The following is a 16,565-nucleotide window of genomic DNA, read 5'->3' as shown; positions in this document are numbered from 1 at the left end:
ACTTGACTGTTATTAATTTCTGAAAGTTTCTTTGTTCTTTTTTTTTTATTATTAAAAAAACACCACACAAAATAACTCATGGAAATTATGCAACCTAACAACTGTTCCTCTTTTACTTATCATTGCAGCCTCCCCCTAACCAGAGATAACAACCTCTAATTTAATATTTAACAGTAGTTTAGAATTAACAAGTTCATTTAGAACGTTCCTCATGACACAGGAAACAGTTACAAGATTAATAATTCATGTTTGCAGTCACCTTAAATATTTGTAAAGCCCTACATTTCAACTCTTCTCTGAAATAAATGTTAGAAACTATGTTTTAATATAACAATAAATGGAATCAGCAGTGCCTTTGAATATGTATGGATCACTAATGTGTTTCATCTGTCTTTTAGGACCCAGTCCTCAAGATATTAGCAGACAATCACATTCACATCACCAGTTTCCTTCATGATACCTACAAACTGTTCTGTTCCTTTCTGCTACATCTTTTTGCCCATCACTGTTCATGTTTTTAGCACTCACAGCTAGCTAGTTTGCAGTACGTTCTACAAAACTATCAGGCCATCTGTCATCAATCAAGAGTGTTTTTTTTACAATTTAACTACGCTAAATTAAAATCAGTTAGATAATATTTAGCAAAGAAGCTAGCACTGAAGAGAGGAAAAAAACAAAACACCTGTTCTACATCCTTTAAGTTATAATAAACTAAAAGAGAGTAAAACTGACATAATCATCTCCATAGCATAAAAAATAGGCATTCTTAATTCAAATGTTTAAAATGGTGACCAGTACAAACCTCTGCTTCCACACTATTGTTTCAATTTCTCTTCTGTTCACACTGTGTAGTCAGGCAGAGAAAAACATACACAGAAGTTGCACAGAGATTGCTCAACTTTTTAGTGTGCTGAGCCAAAAAGGGTAGAATGTAAGCTGTACTTTTGAAAACAATTTTAAAAGGAAAATGTGTTTTAATGTTTGCCCAATATTACAACAGCTACATTTAGAAGTTTCTGGGGAAAAAAAAATATTTTCTACATAGACCAACTCACTCTAACTTTCAAACCTATAACAGATCCTTTTATTCTTCCTTGATTGTAAGACATGTAAACCACAAAGATAAAAATCTACACTATTTGCATAGATTATCTCACAATATAGGCCATACTAAAATACAGTCGATTGAAAATGTCAACTTCAACTTTGATTTCAATAAAACAAATCTAACTCAAAAAATACCTGCGCAAAACAAAGAAGTCACTTAAATGAGCTATTACTCAAATCCTCTGAACTGTGTAAGCATTCATTAATGCCTTACGTATAAATCTGCACTGCTCTGAATACTGAGACTGTCCAACCTTCTCAACTATGTGTGTAGACAGCTCAGCATCCCATCCATTACTACTCAGCATCTACTCAAGTGCACTGGTATAAAACAAACAGAACAGCAAAAAAAATAAGAACCCTCAACACATTGCCCTTCTCATTAATCCTAATCACAGACCTGTATGCATCCATAAAACTGGAAAGTCAAACAAAGCTGCTTCATGCACTGAAAAGTCAACAGAAGCCAGAGGTTTCCACCTGGAAGGAGAAATGAGCACCATTCTCTTAGAGCATCATCCAGGGGACTGAAAGAAAAAAATAGACTGAATTCTTTGGAGGTGCACATGGCTGCCTCTCATCTACTCTTCCTTTGCAAGCTGCAATTGCCATGTTTAATTTCCTCATATTCTGGGCCTTTAGCTGAAACTCCAGTATTCATAGTCATCTGAATAGATGGGAGTGACTGAAGGTAAATGACAGAACAATGGCATATGAACTGATCAACTCTGTCATCAAAAAGAGTCAGGAAAAAACTGCATAAAGAACAAATTGCCACCACCATAAACTGAAGATCAACAGCTGCATATGGAGAAAGTGAGAAAGAGTGAACACTGAAGAAAACACTGTAGAAAGTACACTGAGATAAAAGATGGAAGAAACTACATGAATTGAAGAAAAAAGTGAGAAAGATCTACTGATACCTATTACATTTTTTTTTACTATGGTCTCTTTGAGGAAAGGACTGACGTGCATCTGCACAGCTCCTGGCATTATGGCACACAACTTTATCTTTAGCTTCCAGAGCATACTACTAAAACAGCAAACAGCAGTGAGAGGCTCCTGAAGCATGCCAGCCTGTTCAACATCTTTTAAGATAAAACAGTTTGTTCAGAAACTAGACTGAATAATATTATACATCTAGGCCTCCCAAGATAACAATTAAAGGGATAGACCAGTGAAGTGGTCATGGGCTGCAATTTACATTTTGGAAGGAGTGTCAGACGTGCTAGTACATTAAGAATCCATCATAAAAACAGGCTGACTGTAACAATCAGACCAAACCAAAGAGTACTTAAGAAAACACAATCATTACTGTTACAAACAGTATGGTATTTTGGTGGTGGAAATACAGACTAAGGTTCACCTGAAGAGGTGATGTCTCCTAATTACATCCAGATCACCACTGCATTTATAATATAAAGGTTATACAGGAATTACAGATTCTCAAAATCAATCTGAAAATCAAACTGAATAACAGGGACAGATATAGGCATCTCCAGTGCGAAAGCAAAATTCATTATGCAGCTACTTTGCGAACCTCTGATCTTCTGTCTGGAGATAAAATGCTTCACCTGCCATAGATAAATAGATTGAATGCAATTCAAATTAACTTTAAAACTTGCAAAAAAAACCCCAAAACCAACAGTTAAAGAAAAAAAAAAAAAAAGTGTTCACGCTCAGTGCATCTACCAATTCTGAAATCTGAGAGTTACTTTCCTTTCACTAACCACAGGAGTACTTGTATAGAATTACTGAATACAAGTCATTACTTTTGGCTTAAAATTTGAAATACACATCCTGGCAGTGAAAATTAATTACAGGTAGGCAAGTTCACATTCTGAATACGAAGCAGAAACTGGACCCCATACAGTCAAATATTCAACGTAACAGCTACAAATACTTTTGGAATACTATGTATATTTGTACTAGAGACAGAATATCTTGTAATATACATGGTGAAGCATAGGCAATATTTTAGCTTTTCTACTCCCGGATACGCATCGGTGCCCTTGGCATCAATTTTTTGGAAATATTTTTTTGGAAATATTACAGGACTGTTGAGGATGTTCTATACTTAGGCTAATCGAGTACTTTATATAATCTTTTAATTACAGAAAAAAATGCTAAGAACAAAGGGAAACAACATAAACAAGCAAAAGTGCCAAGTTAAATAAACCAGGAAAGACAACTTAAAGATGTGGAAACCTTACTTGCAGAAGTAGAAGCTATGAAGTAGCAAAATACAAAAATGACAAGAATTTTAACCTCTACTTAGCCCACAGTACAGACTTAAGTTTTTTTTTTTTCTTTTAAATAAGTCTACAGTTCTGAATGCATTTCTAAATGCCACCTCTTTTCTCTCCTCATATCTAGTATGATCTATAATGAATCTATCACCCATGGTCAGAAAACTTCTATACATATAGAAATACATTCTTAAAGTTGTATTTTGTAGAAGTTGACTTCTCCCCATTTATGTATGGTATTTACTACAGAGGCTAGCACAAAGTTGAGTCAAGGACACTCCAAACATCCCTGGGAACGTCAGTCATCCGCCCTTCGCTCAACAGAACTTAGTCACCATAGTTCCCTGCACATATATGCTTTTCAGTAATTTAGTATCAAAATACAAAACTTACTTTTTCACATCAGCAGATCGTTTCCGGCCTCCTTGCTGATCCTGTGAACTGTCTTTCCCAATGTTATTTAAGATCATGTCATCTTTATTTACAGAGTCCTCTTTTATTCTAGCTGTAGAACAGACAGGCTCTTCAGTTTTTGGATGCTGTGGTTGCGTGCCCTCTGTAAGGGTATTTGTGTTCTGTAAATCCTTTTCACATCTGTTGGGCTCATCTTGGCAGGCGGATGGTTTAGAGTCTACCAAAGAAGATTTTGTTGCAAGATTAAACAAGCTTCCAAGAAACTGAAAAAAACCTTCTCGGGGTTGCTTGTCTTTATCTGCTGCTTTGTTTCCAGGAGTCAAACTAGGAAGGCTATTAGCCTTTTTCAGCTCCTCTTGGATGTCAGACTTGCTAAGTTCTTCTGTGGAATGGTTCTTCTCTTCATTTGGATAAACCTAAAATAAAATCAAGAGATAGATAAACGCAACATCTCTTGTCATTTCCCTTCATTGCCAAATTTCTTATTTTTTACTCACTTCTAAGTAAATCTGTTGTTTGAAAGCTCTTTTTAAAACCAAAACCCTGTGCCCATCTCTTCTCTCCACGTATGAAAAAGTCAAGAAGGCTATGTAGGCTAGAAGAGTGACAAAGCAGCTGTTGTGGAAGTAGAACACAGGGTGAAAGATGGAGAACTACTGTTACTTCAAAATGCAGGAAAAAAAAAAAGAAGGAAAAAGTAAAGAATGAGTTTTCATGTCCTTATATTACAAGTGAGCAGGAGAATTTCTAAGTTAATACTAGCGTGTATTTACTGACAAATATGTCCTGCCACAAGGGAATTATGAGATTAGACCTAAAAAAAAAAAATTTAAATAATGAAAAAAAAAAAAAAGTAAGTTGTTTTCAGCAGCTCTTTCTTAACAGATCATATAAGGTAAATGGTATCACAGAATCACAGAATTGTAGGGGTTGGAAGGGACCTCTAGAGATCATCGAGTACATTGCTGTACTAGCAGACAGACTGCTGATTTTCTTATTGCTCCTGAAACTTTCAATTCTTCTGAATGCTTTGAGTCAGATGCTACCCATCTGCAGCCTCAACATGCTCTGGACCTAGGAGGACTGCAACTAACTCACTTTCCTTCCTTCAGGTTATACTCCAACTCAGGCGTACCATTAAATACTTACAAGCGGACTGAAAAAGCGCAGACCCGTGGAAAAAGCTTTGTGCATGTGTAAGCTGAATAAGGGCACACAATAGCAAAATACAAACATAACATGGTCTTAAGTGTTTAGTAGTCTATTCTTTTAGAAGAAAAATAAGAATCATGAACAGAATTTAGATACAAAATTCAACTTGTGCCAAAACTTAATCCCATCTGCTATCCTTAGTGACCTCCATAGCACACTCTCTGGCAGTCTCTCCTTCAACTCCACAGGTTATCACACAACTGCATTTCCAAATCTATTTGTGCTCTCAACACAGCTCCATAGCCTACCAATCTCAAACCACACTTTTCTACACAGCCGAAGTCCTACATGCCACTGCTTCCCTGCACCCAGACCATAAGAGCTGTTCATAGCCTAGTGAAAATAATTAATACTAACACAGGTGGACATCTCCTTTAAACCACCATTCATTTTTTCTCCTGGAAGAGCTGCTGGGAACCCCCCCCCTCCAATCTTTTCCATCCTCTGTCTTGGCAGAGGGTGCTATATTTCACCTTTACAATACTATTCTTGTAATTTCAAGCCAGTTTCTTAAAACAGAATAAGGTTATCCCAGATTTTCTTAGATGAACTCTATCCTGCTCAGCAGGACTGGGAAAGGAAAACATGAATAAAAAGTCCTGTGCAAGTTTTAGTTGTGTAGGTAATATCACTGAACAGGGCTAATTGTTTCAAATTGGATAACACCTACTCATCCAATCCAATCCAATCCAATCCAATCCAATCAGAAAGCTACTATTTTCACTAGCTCACTAATCTTATTTCAACTTGAAAATACGTGTATTTCAAGTAATTTAGCAAGTAGACTTATTTGTTGATAGTGCATCTAGAATCATGCTAATGATGAAAAAAGTGTTTTAATGGATCATCCATGCTTGGAGGAACATTAACTTCTTAAAACTAGTGTTACTAAGAGGTAATGGTCGTTAATCTTCAAGGAATATTTTGTCACCTTTTTCATCAGATAGAAGATGCAATTGCTTAATATTGAATGACTAGATTTATGTGCTGAAAATAGAATGCCTTATTGTGAGGATAGAAACTAAAAGGCATTAATGTACCTTGAGAAATCCATACAACCTGTATTTTATTCATACAGATAAGACATTTACCTACATTAAACTTTTACTACACTTTCAACAGCAAGGTAAGTCAAACTTCAGACTATTTTTCTGCTCCCCCCCATAACAAACCTTACCTGCTTCCCCTCATATTGCATAAATTAACTGCAGATTTATCACAAAGACATGCAGTCATCCACGTAATCTTACAAGTCAACTCTATCCAGACCCATGCCCAGAAATGAAATAGAAGACAGAGCAGCTTACAGGAGTGCCATAGTGCTGGCTGGTTGTCTTTAATACTAGACAAACTATCCAGTTAATACACAAACCTGGGATTAATCTCCTGAGTAATTAACTTTATCTCATCGTAACTATGTGCTTTGTAGAAAGCAGTATAAAACAGAAACAAGAAGTTTAATTTCCAAAATTTGATGATACGAGAATGTTTTACTGTAATCAACTTCTCAGCATTGTTCAATACCTGCTTTTGATTTACCTTCAAGTGAGGGTATTTGTCCCTTGTTTTGTGATTAACACAAATTTGACAGGTTTAAAAGAGTATCTCAGTACAGGAAGTGCATACAAACCTTATTATTTCCTCTGCAGATATAACTGTTAAAGACTATAAACATTTCTCATGATTACTACAATATCTATGAAATTTACAGATAAATTTCTTAACTGTAAGAGAAAATATTAAATTCAAAATTTGTTAACTATTCAGTAATCTCTATTTTTATTTTTTTTATTATTTATTTATATTCTTTTTAAGACATTTGTATTCAGGAATTTTTTTCTTCTACTAGGAACTGAGACTTCATGGCTAAATCTCTGCATATTGAAATCTTCCTCTAGCAGCTCTGAGACATTATGCTTGCAAAACGCTGCTTCTTAAGTATAAGCATAATTTATATCCTGCATGAAAAGCTGTTTTGTAGTCTCTGTTTCCAGAAACAAAATTTATTTAGACTTTCTTGCTCTTTAATCTTCCTTTCCTTGCTTAATTGCTGCTGAATCAAAAGAACAGGAAGTTTTAATATGAAAGGGTCCTTCCATACCTTTTTAACCATGAGGAATATCTCACATAATAAGCCCTGGAGAACATTTACACTATGCATAGTTGATGATATTGTGGATATTAAGTTCTCAACACAGAACCTATGCAAATCTTTCTTCCCTCTCTTCAATATAATCAATCCTACTCTCCTTATGTTCTAGTCTGCTCCACTTTACTGTAAAAGAGAGCATCAGCTATTGATGTTCTATCATTTGCACACAAAATTTCAATTTGAAGTTGGAACGCCTTTTAGATGTTACACAAAAAAACCTGTTCCTGTCTCCGATTTTAAAGTATGTATTTTAGGATAATGGTATATTTAAATTAATGAGACTAAAGCGCATGACCTGTAAATCCAGTAAGGCATTAATACGGCAGGAGGCTTCAGACACAAACGCCTGAGCAACACAGCAGTATGACAGCAATCGCAGAAGGCAACACCAAGATAACTTTCACTTCTTATCTCCAATGTTATTCTCTGAGCTCGCCTATGACAGAAGCCACTGGCAAGTGCTTAGGAAAAAGCAGAAAGGGTGCCAGGTATATGCAGAGCAATTATTACCCTGGTATGTCCCACCTGTTTTCAGCAGCCCAGCCCTTTAGTTCATCTCAGCAGAACAGCTGCATCTGTGTCGCAATTAAACTTCAGCAGATATTTACAATGGTGAAAGGACACCACTGACCCCGATTCTACTTACACTTTGTCTCATTAATCAAAAGAACAAAAAGATCCTCTTGCAGTGCTACAGCAGCCTGAACAGTTTCTTAGGCGTGCCACACAAACAACAGCTTTTGGGTAGAAACCTGCCTATCAGATCTCCTTCAAGATCCTCACTGATGCAAGGAAAGACCTAAACTTTCCTATTATTGCATTGTCCTTCTGGAGACATTCTTCATACATTGACTGCCACCAATCTGCCCCTTGCCTTCCCTTTCCCATTCTCCATGAACTCTCCTGCTTGTGACATGCTATATAAAACTTTCATGAGTCTTTATCGCTTTAGCAACTCCCAACTCCAAGTTTTCACTAGGCAAACCCTGAAGCACTGGGCAGCAGGCTGGACCAGATGACATCCTGGAGTCCCTTTAACCAGAACTACCTTATGGTCCTGTGACCTCACACACAGTTGGGCTGGCATGGAGTAGAAACTTGGCAGAGCAGGAAACAAGACTGCGGCTTTAAACAGGTGACTGAAGAGGTTGTGGTGATAACCAAAGCTGTATTTACTGTGCAGTCAGGTGGTGCAGTCTCACTTTGTTTGAGCAACCACTGCTGAGGAGTGCTGTCGCTTGGACTTAACATAAAAACCCACAATATGTGTCTCAAATCTGATTACTATCTGAGCTTATTTATTCAGCAGAAGACAGGTACATTTTCCAGGCTGTAAATCACTTCTGGCTGTGGCACAGAGATACACCCCAAACAGAATTACATACAGGCATGGGGCTTGCTGCTGTGGTGAGCAGCTTCCCCGGTGTGCAGAACCCAGCAGCACCTGAACAGGGGCTGCTCTGCCAGCCAGGCTTGCCCGCCCCTAATTCATGCTGCAATCAGCAGCCCTGGTAGCTGCCCTCCTCTTGGCAGCCGAGAGGCAGAAGTTCAAATTGCCAGAAGTTCTCATTTGGCAGGGTTTGTATCAGTCTGCCAAGAATACAATCTCTTTTATTGCCTTAACAAGTGAATGAAATAAAAACATTAACAGCATTAAAACACAGATTTCCATGAACAAAGGCTTAGCTCCCAGCCACAGCAGTGAGACATTTCGAGTTTCCCTCACTGAGCAAATGCTTGTTATGAAGCAGCAGCAAAAGACAACTGCCTGGAGACCTCTTACAGGTGGTTTGTCTTCCTTTGGGCGAAGCTGCCAATGGAGAACACCCCACAGGCCACCGGATGCACCTCCGCACCTTAACCACTTCGTTTTATCACAGCACTGTTGTGAGAGAAGACAGACAGTCATCAAGATTCATATTCAGGGATCCTAACCCAGTAATTTAACCCCCAAAATTTGCTCATTTGAGAAGTGGTAGCAGCACTACTCCAGAATTTCTCTTCAGTAGTGTACAGAAATCACTGAAAAGTCAGATTAAAATGTTGGGTGTTTTGGAAAATTAACAATGCTCCTGGGCCTAGCTTTGACGTTTCAATATAGCTACGATGGCCATATTTCACTTCACAATTTCTGAGCATTTCATTTGATCTCAACAGCTCTACCACATGCAAACCTTGTACGCTAAACAAAATCCACACGAAGATAGCCCAGGTTACTGACAGATTAGTACATTCCCATGAGAACTCTCTGCTGCATGTTTTTCAGCAGATTTCCCTTCTCTGGGTGGGTGTAGCATCTTTACTGTAATCTTCCACTTGATTTGCAATGAGTGGGACACACTAAGCCACATAATGTAAGTTCAAGTTTTTTTTCAACTAGCATGAGGCAAAGATGTTAGGCACTCTCAAACAACACAGAATCATAGAATCACCAAGGTTGGAAAAGACTCCCAAGATCATTTAGTCCAATCATCCACCTACCACCAATATCTCCCCATGAACCGGGTCCCTCAGTACAGCATCTAAATGTTTCTTGAACAACTCCAGGTACAGTGACTCCACCACTTCCAGTACCTGACTGCTCTTTCTGGGAAGAAAGATTTCCTAATATCCAACCTGAACATCCCCTGGCACAACTTGAAGCCATTTCTTCTCATCCTATCGTTAGTTACGTGGGAATAGAAACTGACTCCAACTCACCACAACCTGAGTTGTAGAGAGTGGTAAGTCATTCTCTGAGCTTCCTCTTTTCCAGACACAATTCATGCCAACTGTCTCTACTGTCTATTGCAAACCTGATGAAAAAGGACTGGATGTAATGGGAGAGATTAAAAATAAGACTCACTTGAACAAACTATCAGAGCATTAAGAAAAAAAAAATAATCAGGAAAAGGTACTATCAGGCAGTGAAACACACAATAAACAGATTTCCTAAGAGTCTTCTGTTGCTAATGTTCATGAGAAAAATAGATTTAGAAACAATTCTGACACAAAGCATTGGGTTTGTTTTTGTTTTCATTATACCAGTAATTAAAGTGGAGTTGGACACGATGCAAAGGATCTCTACCATTGTAAAAAACTGCTTATCCTAACTAAATAATAATTTTTAAATAATCAGGAAAAAGCAAACAAAGAATAACAAAGACAGTCCTGGAAGTTTCGGGGCTTCAACTTAATCTGGGTTCTGCATTTCCACAAATAATTGATGCTTTGAGCCTCTGGACCTTTTGACTTTTTAATATTGTAAAGTTTTTCTTCCACATCCTCCTTTCTCTGCTTGTTTTGAGATGAAAAAAAAAAAAAAATCAAGCCACATTAAACACTAAAAGACTAATTAGAAAATTAATGAAATCATGGCATAATTAGATGTAAAAGTTAAACAACAGGAAGGACTTTGTAAAACTTACATGGTTTAACTAAATTTTTTTTTTAAATACATCTATTTAAACAATGACTATTTAATTTAACATTTGGAAGGATGACGGCATTTGTTGAAAGTTCAGCACTGGGACTTTTAAAATTTGTTTATCCATTTGAATTTTTCAAGCACCGAGGGAACCTCAACACATTTCAGTTGTCAGATGATGAAAGAAAAGATGAAACAAAGATGCTCTGAAACTCTGGCATTCACATAAAATCTAAGGAAATATTCAGACACCTTTCCTGACGAGTGAACAAAAAGCAAGGTGGTAAGCACAAAGGCTTCAAATAAAAACAAAGAGAAAAAAGAGGATCAGTTTTAAATAAAGTTTCTGCTAGGTCACCTTCATGGTGAATTCTAACTCAGGAAAAGCCTCTAGAATGAGAAAGTATATGTTATAATTTAAGAAACTCTGTTTATACAATTTGAATTTACTTCAAAAATTCTCCTCTCTGAATTTTCTCCTGAAATTACTTTAAAGCTCTGATTAAAGAGTAAGAACTGGCATTCAACTTCTCAATATATAAATATAGACACATCTCCTAATTATGATTAATTCCAGTATGAGCCACAAAGAATGGATTTAAATGGTCTTTTTTCTTTTCTTCTCCTTACATTGTCCCAGAACCATGTCTTCCATTCACTGCCTTTTAATTAAAATTCTTTTACAATCATGAAATGATTTTTACTCTTTTACTTGACAATTTCCTGATATTAAAAAAAAAAATTAAAAAATATAAAGATCAAATTCACCTTTTCAGTGTGGAGAAAAAAAAAAAAGCACCTACAAGTAGGCAGTACACTGGGAACAGGGTAAGACAGTGTGATTTCCCCACACACTTAAATTCTAATGGCAGGCTATAGCTTCTGGCATTACTCTCTTCCCCATCTGTCCCCTCAGTGGTTCTACGCACCAGACTCAGCAAGGTTTAAGCCCATTGTATTTTCATCCATCCTGAAATGAAGCTGCTCAAAATCTTTGAAGAACTGGAGTAGTAGAGAAGGAAGCATGTTTCAGGATCATCTTTTCTAAAAACCTCCAGAACTTATCAGGGCACTCGATAGCATGATCTTGAAATGTCTTCCCGAACACATACAACTGATAATACCGTTACTTTAACAAGGTGTCACGGGCAAATAGAAGATTCTGTGCACTCTCCTATAACATCTCATTCCAAAGAAAGTCTACACATTTACCAATGAGAAAAGATTTGCTGTTGGATTCCACGGGAGAAATCCTGATCATACAAGCTCCAAAAAAATGTTTTGATTTTCATTTGTTTCTGAGGGCAGCAACAGCTACATTTTTTAAAAGTAGCTCAGTTTTTAAAAAATTCATGGTTGGCAGTAATATTCCAGCTTCCTTAGTTCCCAAAACTCAAAGAATCATTTCTTTCATTTCTACTGGGTCTACAACGAGGGCATTCAGCAAGCATGCAGACATTACTTACATAACATAACATGTGAAATACAAACAATATGAAACAAAATGATGCTAAAGGGAAGTATGCGATAAACTATGACATCTGGCATAGTTTTGATTTCTTTATGTAGAATTTAAAATTAATGATGCAGAATCATGAACATTCAGTAAGAACAGCTACCTAGATTCACTAAGGTCAAGGAACTGCTGAGTTTTGTATTGTGAATGTTGAGAAAGATTTCACAATGTTCTTGCACAACTTCTGTCAATATTTGACCACTCTTACAGCAAAGGGGGAAATAAATAAATATATCCTTATACCTAACTGGAACTCCCCATGATCTAAGCTGCATTTGTTGCCTCTTTCTTGCTAATTGCAGCTCCAAGAAGAATCTGGCTCCATCTTCTCACATAACTGGAGTCACTATATAAAATTTAAATAGTTTATCTACCATTTAAATACAGACATCTCTAACACGAAATAAAATTAATGCGAGAATGCAGAGTTTCTGAATAATCTCTTCTCAATGTTCACAGTATGCAGGAGTATTTATCACAGGACAACTAGCAAAAGGTTTAATTTGTAGCAAGGAAGCTCTAGATTGGACACTAAGAAAAGACTTCCTAATTACAAGCTTTAAGAAATCAGTGGAACAGTTGTCTGATTACAAAGTTGTAGAGATCTTAGGGATCTCCATCCCTGGAGGTCTTTGAGAACAAGTTAGACAAACTTGCACCAGGTATGGCAGATAAAGTGTTCTCACCTTGGGGTAGAGGTGTACTTTCTGCCTCTGTTATCTATGAAGATTGAGAATCTCTGTTTCTAGTCAATTGAGGCAATTATGATCCAAGCTTTAGCCTTTGGGTTAAATCATAAAATATTTAATCCTATCAAAATGCTGAAGCCTAAATTATACATTTGGTAGATCATATCTGTACATCCTTTTTCAAACTTCCGCAACTGCTTCGCAAAGCTCACAGGACAGTTCTTATGCTGAGTTGCTTAAGAACTGTTTCCTGATCAATTACAGGAGAACATGCTTTTTCTTCCAAGCACTGCTAGAGAAAGGATGTCTGGGGATGACTGTCAGACAAGTCCATCTGCCTACACTGTCAAAGCAAAGCCTCAGATGGTTGAGAAACCCATGCAGGGCTAGTCAGGAATTGAAACTACTCACCGCCATGGAAGTAACCCAAGCACCAGTCACTGATGCTGTAACTACAGTACAATAATACCACAGAAGCCCAGGTTAGACCTGTGGCACAAGCATGACCAGCAGAAGTGCTGTGTGATTTCTTCAAAGCTATACTAAGTAGACATTTAACAGCATGCAGCTCAGTACAGTAGTTGCATTTGTTCAATTAGTAGACCTATGTTCTATTTGTAAATCTGTTTTAAGGATATTGCCAAAAACTATAAAGATCTACGCATGGACTTCTACAAGAAACATAATTGCAATATTCCCTTCAAAAACAAAGTCCCTGTAGTGCTAAAAGCGAGTCTAAAGATACACTAACACATGCTGGACACTACGTAATGCAGATAATTAGAAAAGACAACATGAAGTACAAGACCTATTCATGACCGCAGCCGCGTGTTCAACAATCACACCATTTACACTGTTTACAGCTCCATTTCAAGGAAATGAAGCCAAATAAAATCTGTAAATAAACAGTAGCAGGCCATGGTGTACATTCTGGCAACAAAATAATGTAGTAAATATATTTCAATCACATTTTCTAGAAAGTGATCAAATGACAATTGATAATAACATCCTAGCACATAAACATACAATTTTCTATTTTCCTAAGGTATTAACTTTTTCTCCCACACCACTAAAGATTTCCTCAAAGGGAATAAAAGAGTGCATAAAGCTTTCAAAACAGCTGAAGAGCTATGGCAGCCCACGATGGTTCTCAGCTCCCCTCACCCCGTCAGTTACAATTTACATGTCTGACTTTGTTAAGACAGAGACTTGCAGATTCTCTGCCAACTCTGGCCTTCTGCTGAGATAGCCAATGAATATTAAAAAATCATAACATGTAGGTCTGTCGGAAGCATGACAAATCATTAACTCAGCGGCAGACAGACTCAATATGGTATCAATTTTTAGTCTCTATGCACCTGAAATGGGTAAGAAGGAACATGGTTCAGAGATACTGAAACCTGTCCATCCAGATACACAGCCTTAAACATCCTCAAAAAGTACATTTGGTAACTACACGAGATCTTTTTTCAAATAGTTACCTTGATGTCTCAATGAATGAAACTGGAATATTTTTCCATATACACATTATTCTTTTCAAATGAATCAGAACTCCATTTCTCTTCAACTGCTCAGCTACATTCTTGTTATCTTTGTACAACACATCATTTTGAGCAATGTCAGTCACTGAACAGTGTGGTACTATCAAAAAGCATGTGTTGGAGAGAGCAATGGCAGGAAAAGATTTTATCCATCAAAAAAAGGGTTGAGGTGGGCCACTTCTCTAAATCACTTCTTACTATCAAGTTGTAATTGCAATGCACAAAAGATAAAATTATAGAGCTAAGAGCCCTTATTACTATGCGTACAAAACTGTTGAAGCGTATCAAAAGACTTCTGATCAACTGAAGAAAAAGGGAAAGAAGTAACAACAGGAAGCACTTAATACATGTAAACAACCAGCATACTGCGGTAATTGAAAGCTGCACCTTCCTTCTAAAGCTTATACAATGTCAAGCAGTCAGATATTATTTCAAAAGATCATGAAACACACAATCTAACTCTTTAGGTTGCAAAACATAAATGTAAGACAACATAATTAAATAAAAAGTTTCAATGGTGAGACAAAAAAGAAAGAAAAAAATGCCTCTTGTCCTTTGCCAAAACTCAGCCAAATAGTCCCTAGATACTGAAGACTGATCCAGTGACTGCACGACACACAGGAAAAAGACCACTTCCCCATATACTTTTAGTGCTTTTAGTCAAGGTAATACAGGATGGAAACCTCAGATTCAGCCTGTGAAGAAGTCTACTATATCCACAGAGGAGTCTGGAGGACTAGTCAAGGTCCTTTTGGGGAAACTGTCACAAGATTAACTGTATTACACTGCTACTAAGTTTAGGAACAAGAACAAAAAGAAGTGGTTAGAGTGAATGAACTGCTAGAACGACTGCACAGGGGATGATGTTACAGCAACTATTTGGAAGAAGGTTGTATCACCAGGCTCCATTCTTCTATGTAACTATTTATGATATTTTACTAAATCTAAACACAACTTTATGGGCAGCTACCACTTTGTGTAAAATGACTCACAGGAGAAAACTCTGATCACATGGAAACATGTCTGTTTTTGCAGTAGAATGCTTACAGGATAAGACAAGCATGATTAACATGGGTAACACTGGTGAAGAATAAGCAATGTGCAAGTATTTCAGCAGAAAGATCTTAGAACACTCTGGCTGGCAACCATTGAAACGTCAAGAAAACACTTGCTGGTTAGATAGTCATAAATTATACATAAACAGTACTTTAGGGGAATGCCTGAAACCACCATTTGATAACTTCCTCCTTCACTGGCTGACTGCATGTAGAATAGGAAGTAGACTTCCACTTCTTTCATGTAAGTAAATACATGAACTATGTTTCAGTAACATGAAGTATGGACTCTTTTTTTACATGCATAACCTAGCATAATGGATCCGAACCCAGATACGGCAACCATGTGGTACTTCACAGTGCACGAATGCCTCCAACCTCAAAACTAGCAAAGAACCACAAGCAAATGTGGCAGGCTTAGCTCAATTCAGTATTAGTAAATAAAAAAATCATACCTTCAAAAGTGCAGGAAGAGTTGTACTTTCCTTTTGGTTGCTCTTTAAATTTATGGCTTCACTCCCTTTGTTTTCAGAACTGAAAAACAAAGATATTTTGCAACACTGAGGACTTGAATTATTCAATTGTACTTGAGAGCCAGTAGATTCAATTTAAATACAAAAGAGCATTGACTTAAAAGGACAAAAAACATGTTTTCCAACACATAGCCCATATTCTGCATACACTGCAACTCAAAAAGCCATGCCCCAAAAAGCTTAAGATGAAAGCAAAGTACCTATTTCACATCATACTGACATATTCATAACTCAAGCATACAGAAATGGCAGATAGTGTAACTAAGGCTGTCCTCCAAAACAAAACAAAACAAAAAAAAACCCAAACTTTGTGTGTATATGTGTTACTTTTTTCTGGAAAAAAAAACAATGGCAAAGTTGATGACTTGCCCACTGCAGCATTCCTTGGCATAACAACAACCACCGTGCAGCTAGAAGGCATTCATAGTCCTTACACTAAGGATTGCAGTCAAATGGAGTGTGCTCAGGGCAGATGGAATCATCACAAATCACAGCCATCAGATTTATCAAAACTCTACTGAACAATGAACATACCTAATGGGGGTTTGCAAGCAAATTAAGAGGAAATTTTAGAAAGGTGACATCAGACGTGTTATAATTACCAAGGCAACACTCACTGTCCATTATAAATGTCAGTAGTCCAAAGTCTCATATGTCCTTATAGCGAGTTTACCTTGGTCAAAACATTCTT

At 37.1% G+C, this 16,565-nt stretch overlaps 1 protein-coding gene across 1 annotated transcript in view; it reads right to left on the bottom strand.

Annotated features, from left to right (window-relative positions):
• LOC104913878 (very large A-kinase anchor protein-like) overlaps positions 1 to 16,565 on the bottom strand; it is a 34,031-nt gene extending 17,466 nt beyond the window's left edge. The window contains exons 1-3 of the mRNA XM_010721854.3: positions 16,492 to 16,565; positions 15,797 to 15,875; positions 3,750 to 4,186 (exon numbers count right to left, since the gene is read on the bottom strand). Coding sequence (XP_010720156.1) covers positions 3,750 to 4,186; positions 15,797 to 15,875; positions 16,492 to 16,526 — 551 coding nt within the window. The 5' untranslated portion in view covers positions 16,527 to 16,565. The remainder of the gene's footprint in view (positions 1 to 3,749; positions 4,187 to 15,796; positions 15,876 to 16,491) is intronic.

The sequence above is a fragment of the Meleagris gallopavo genome, chromosome 1 (assembly GCF_000146605.3).
Source record: "Meleagris gallopavo isolate NT-WF06-2002-E0010 breed Aviagen turkey brand Nicholas breeding stock chromosome 1, Turkey_5.1, whole genome shotgun sequence".
In the NCBI taxonomy this organism is placed as follows: domain Eukaryota; kingdom Metazoa; phylum Chordata; class Aves; order Galliformes; family Phasianidae; genus Meleagris; species Meleagris gallopavo.
This window is presented reverse-complemented; position numbering and strand designations above follow the sequence as displayed.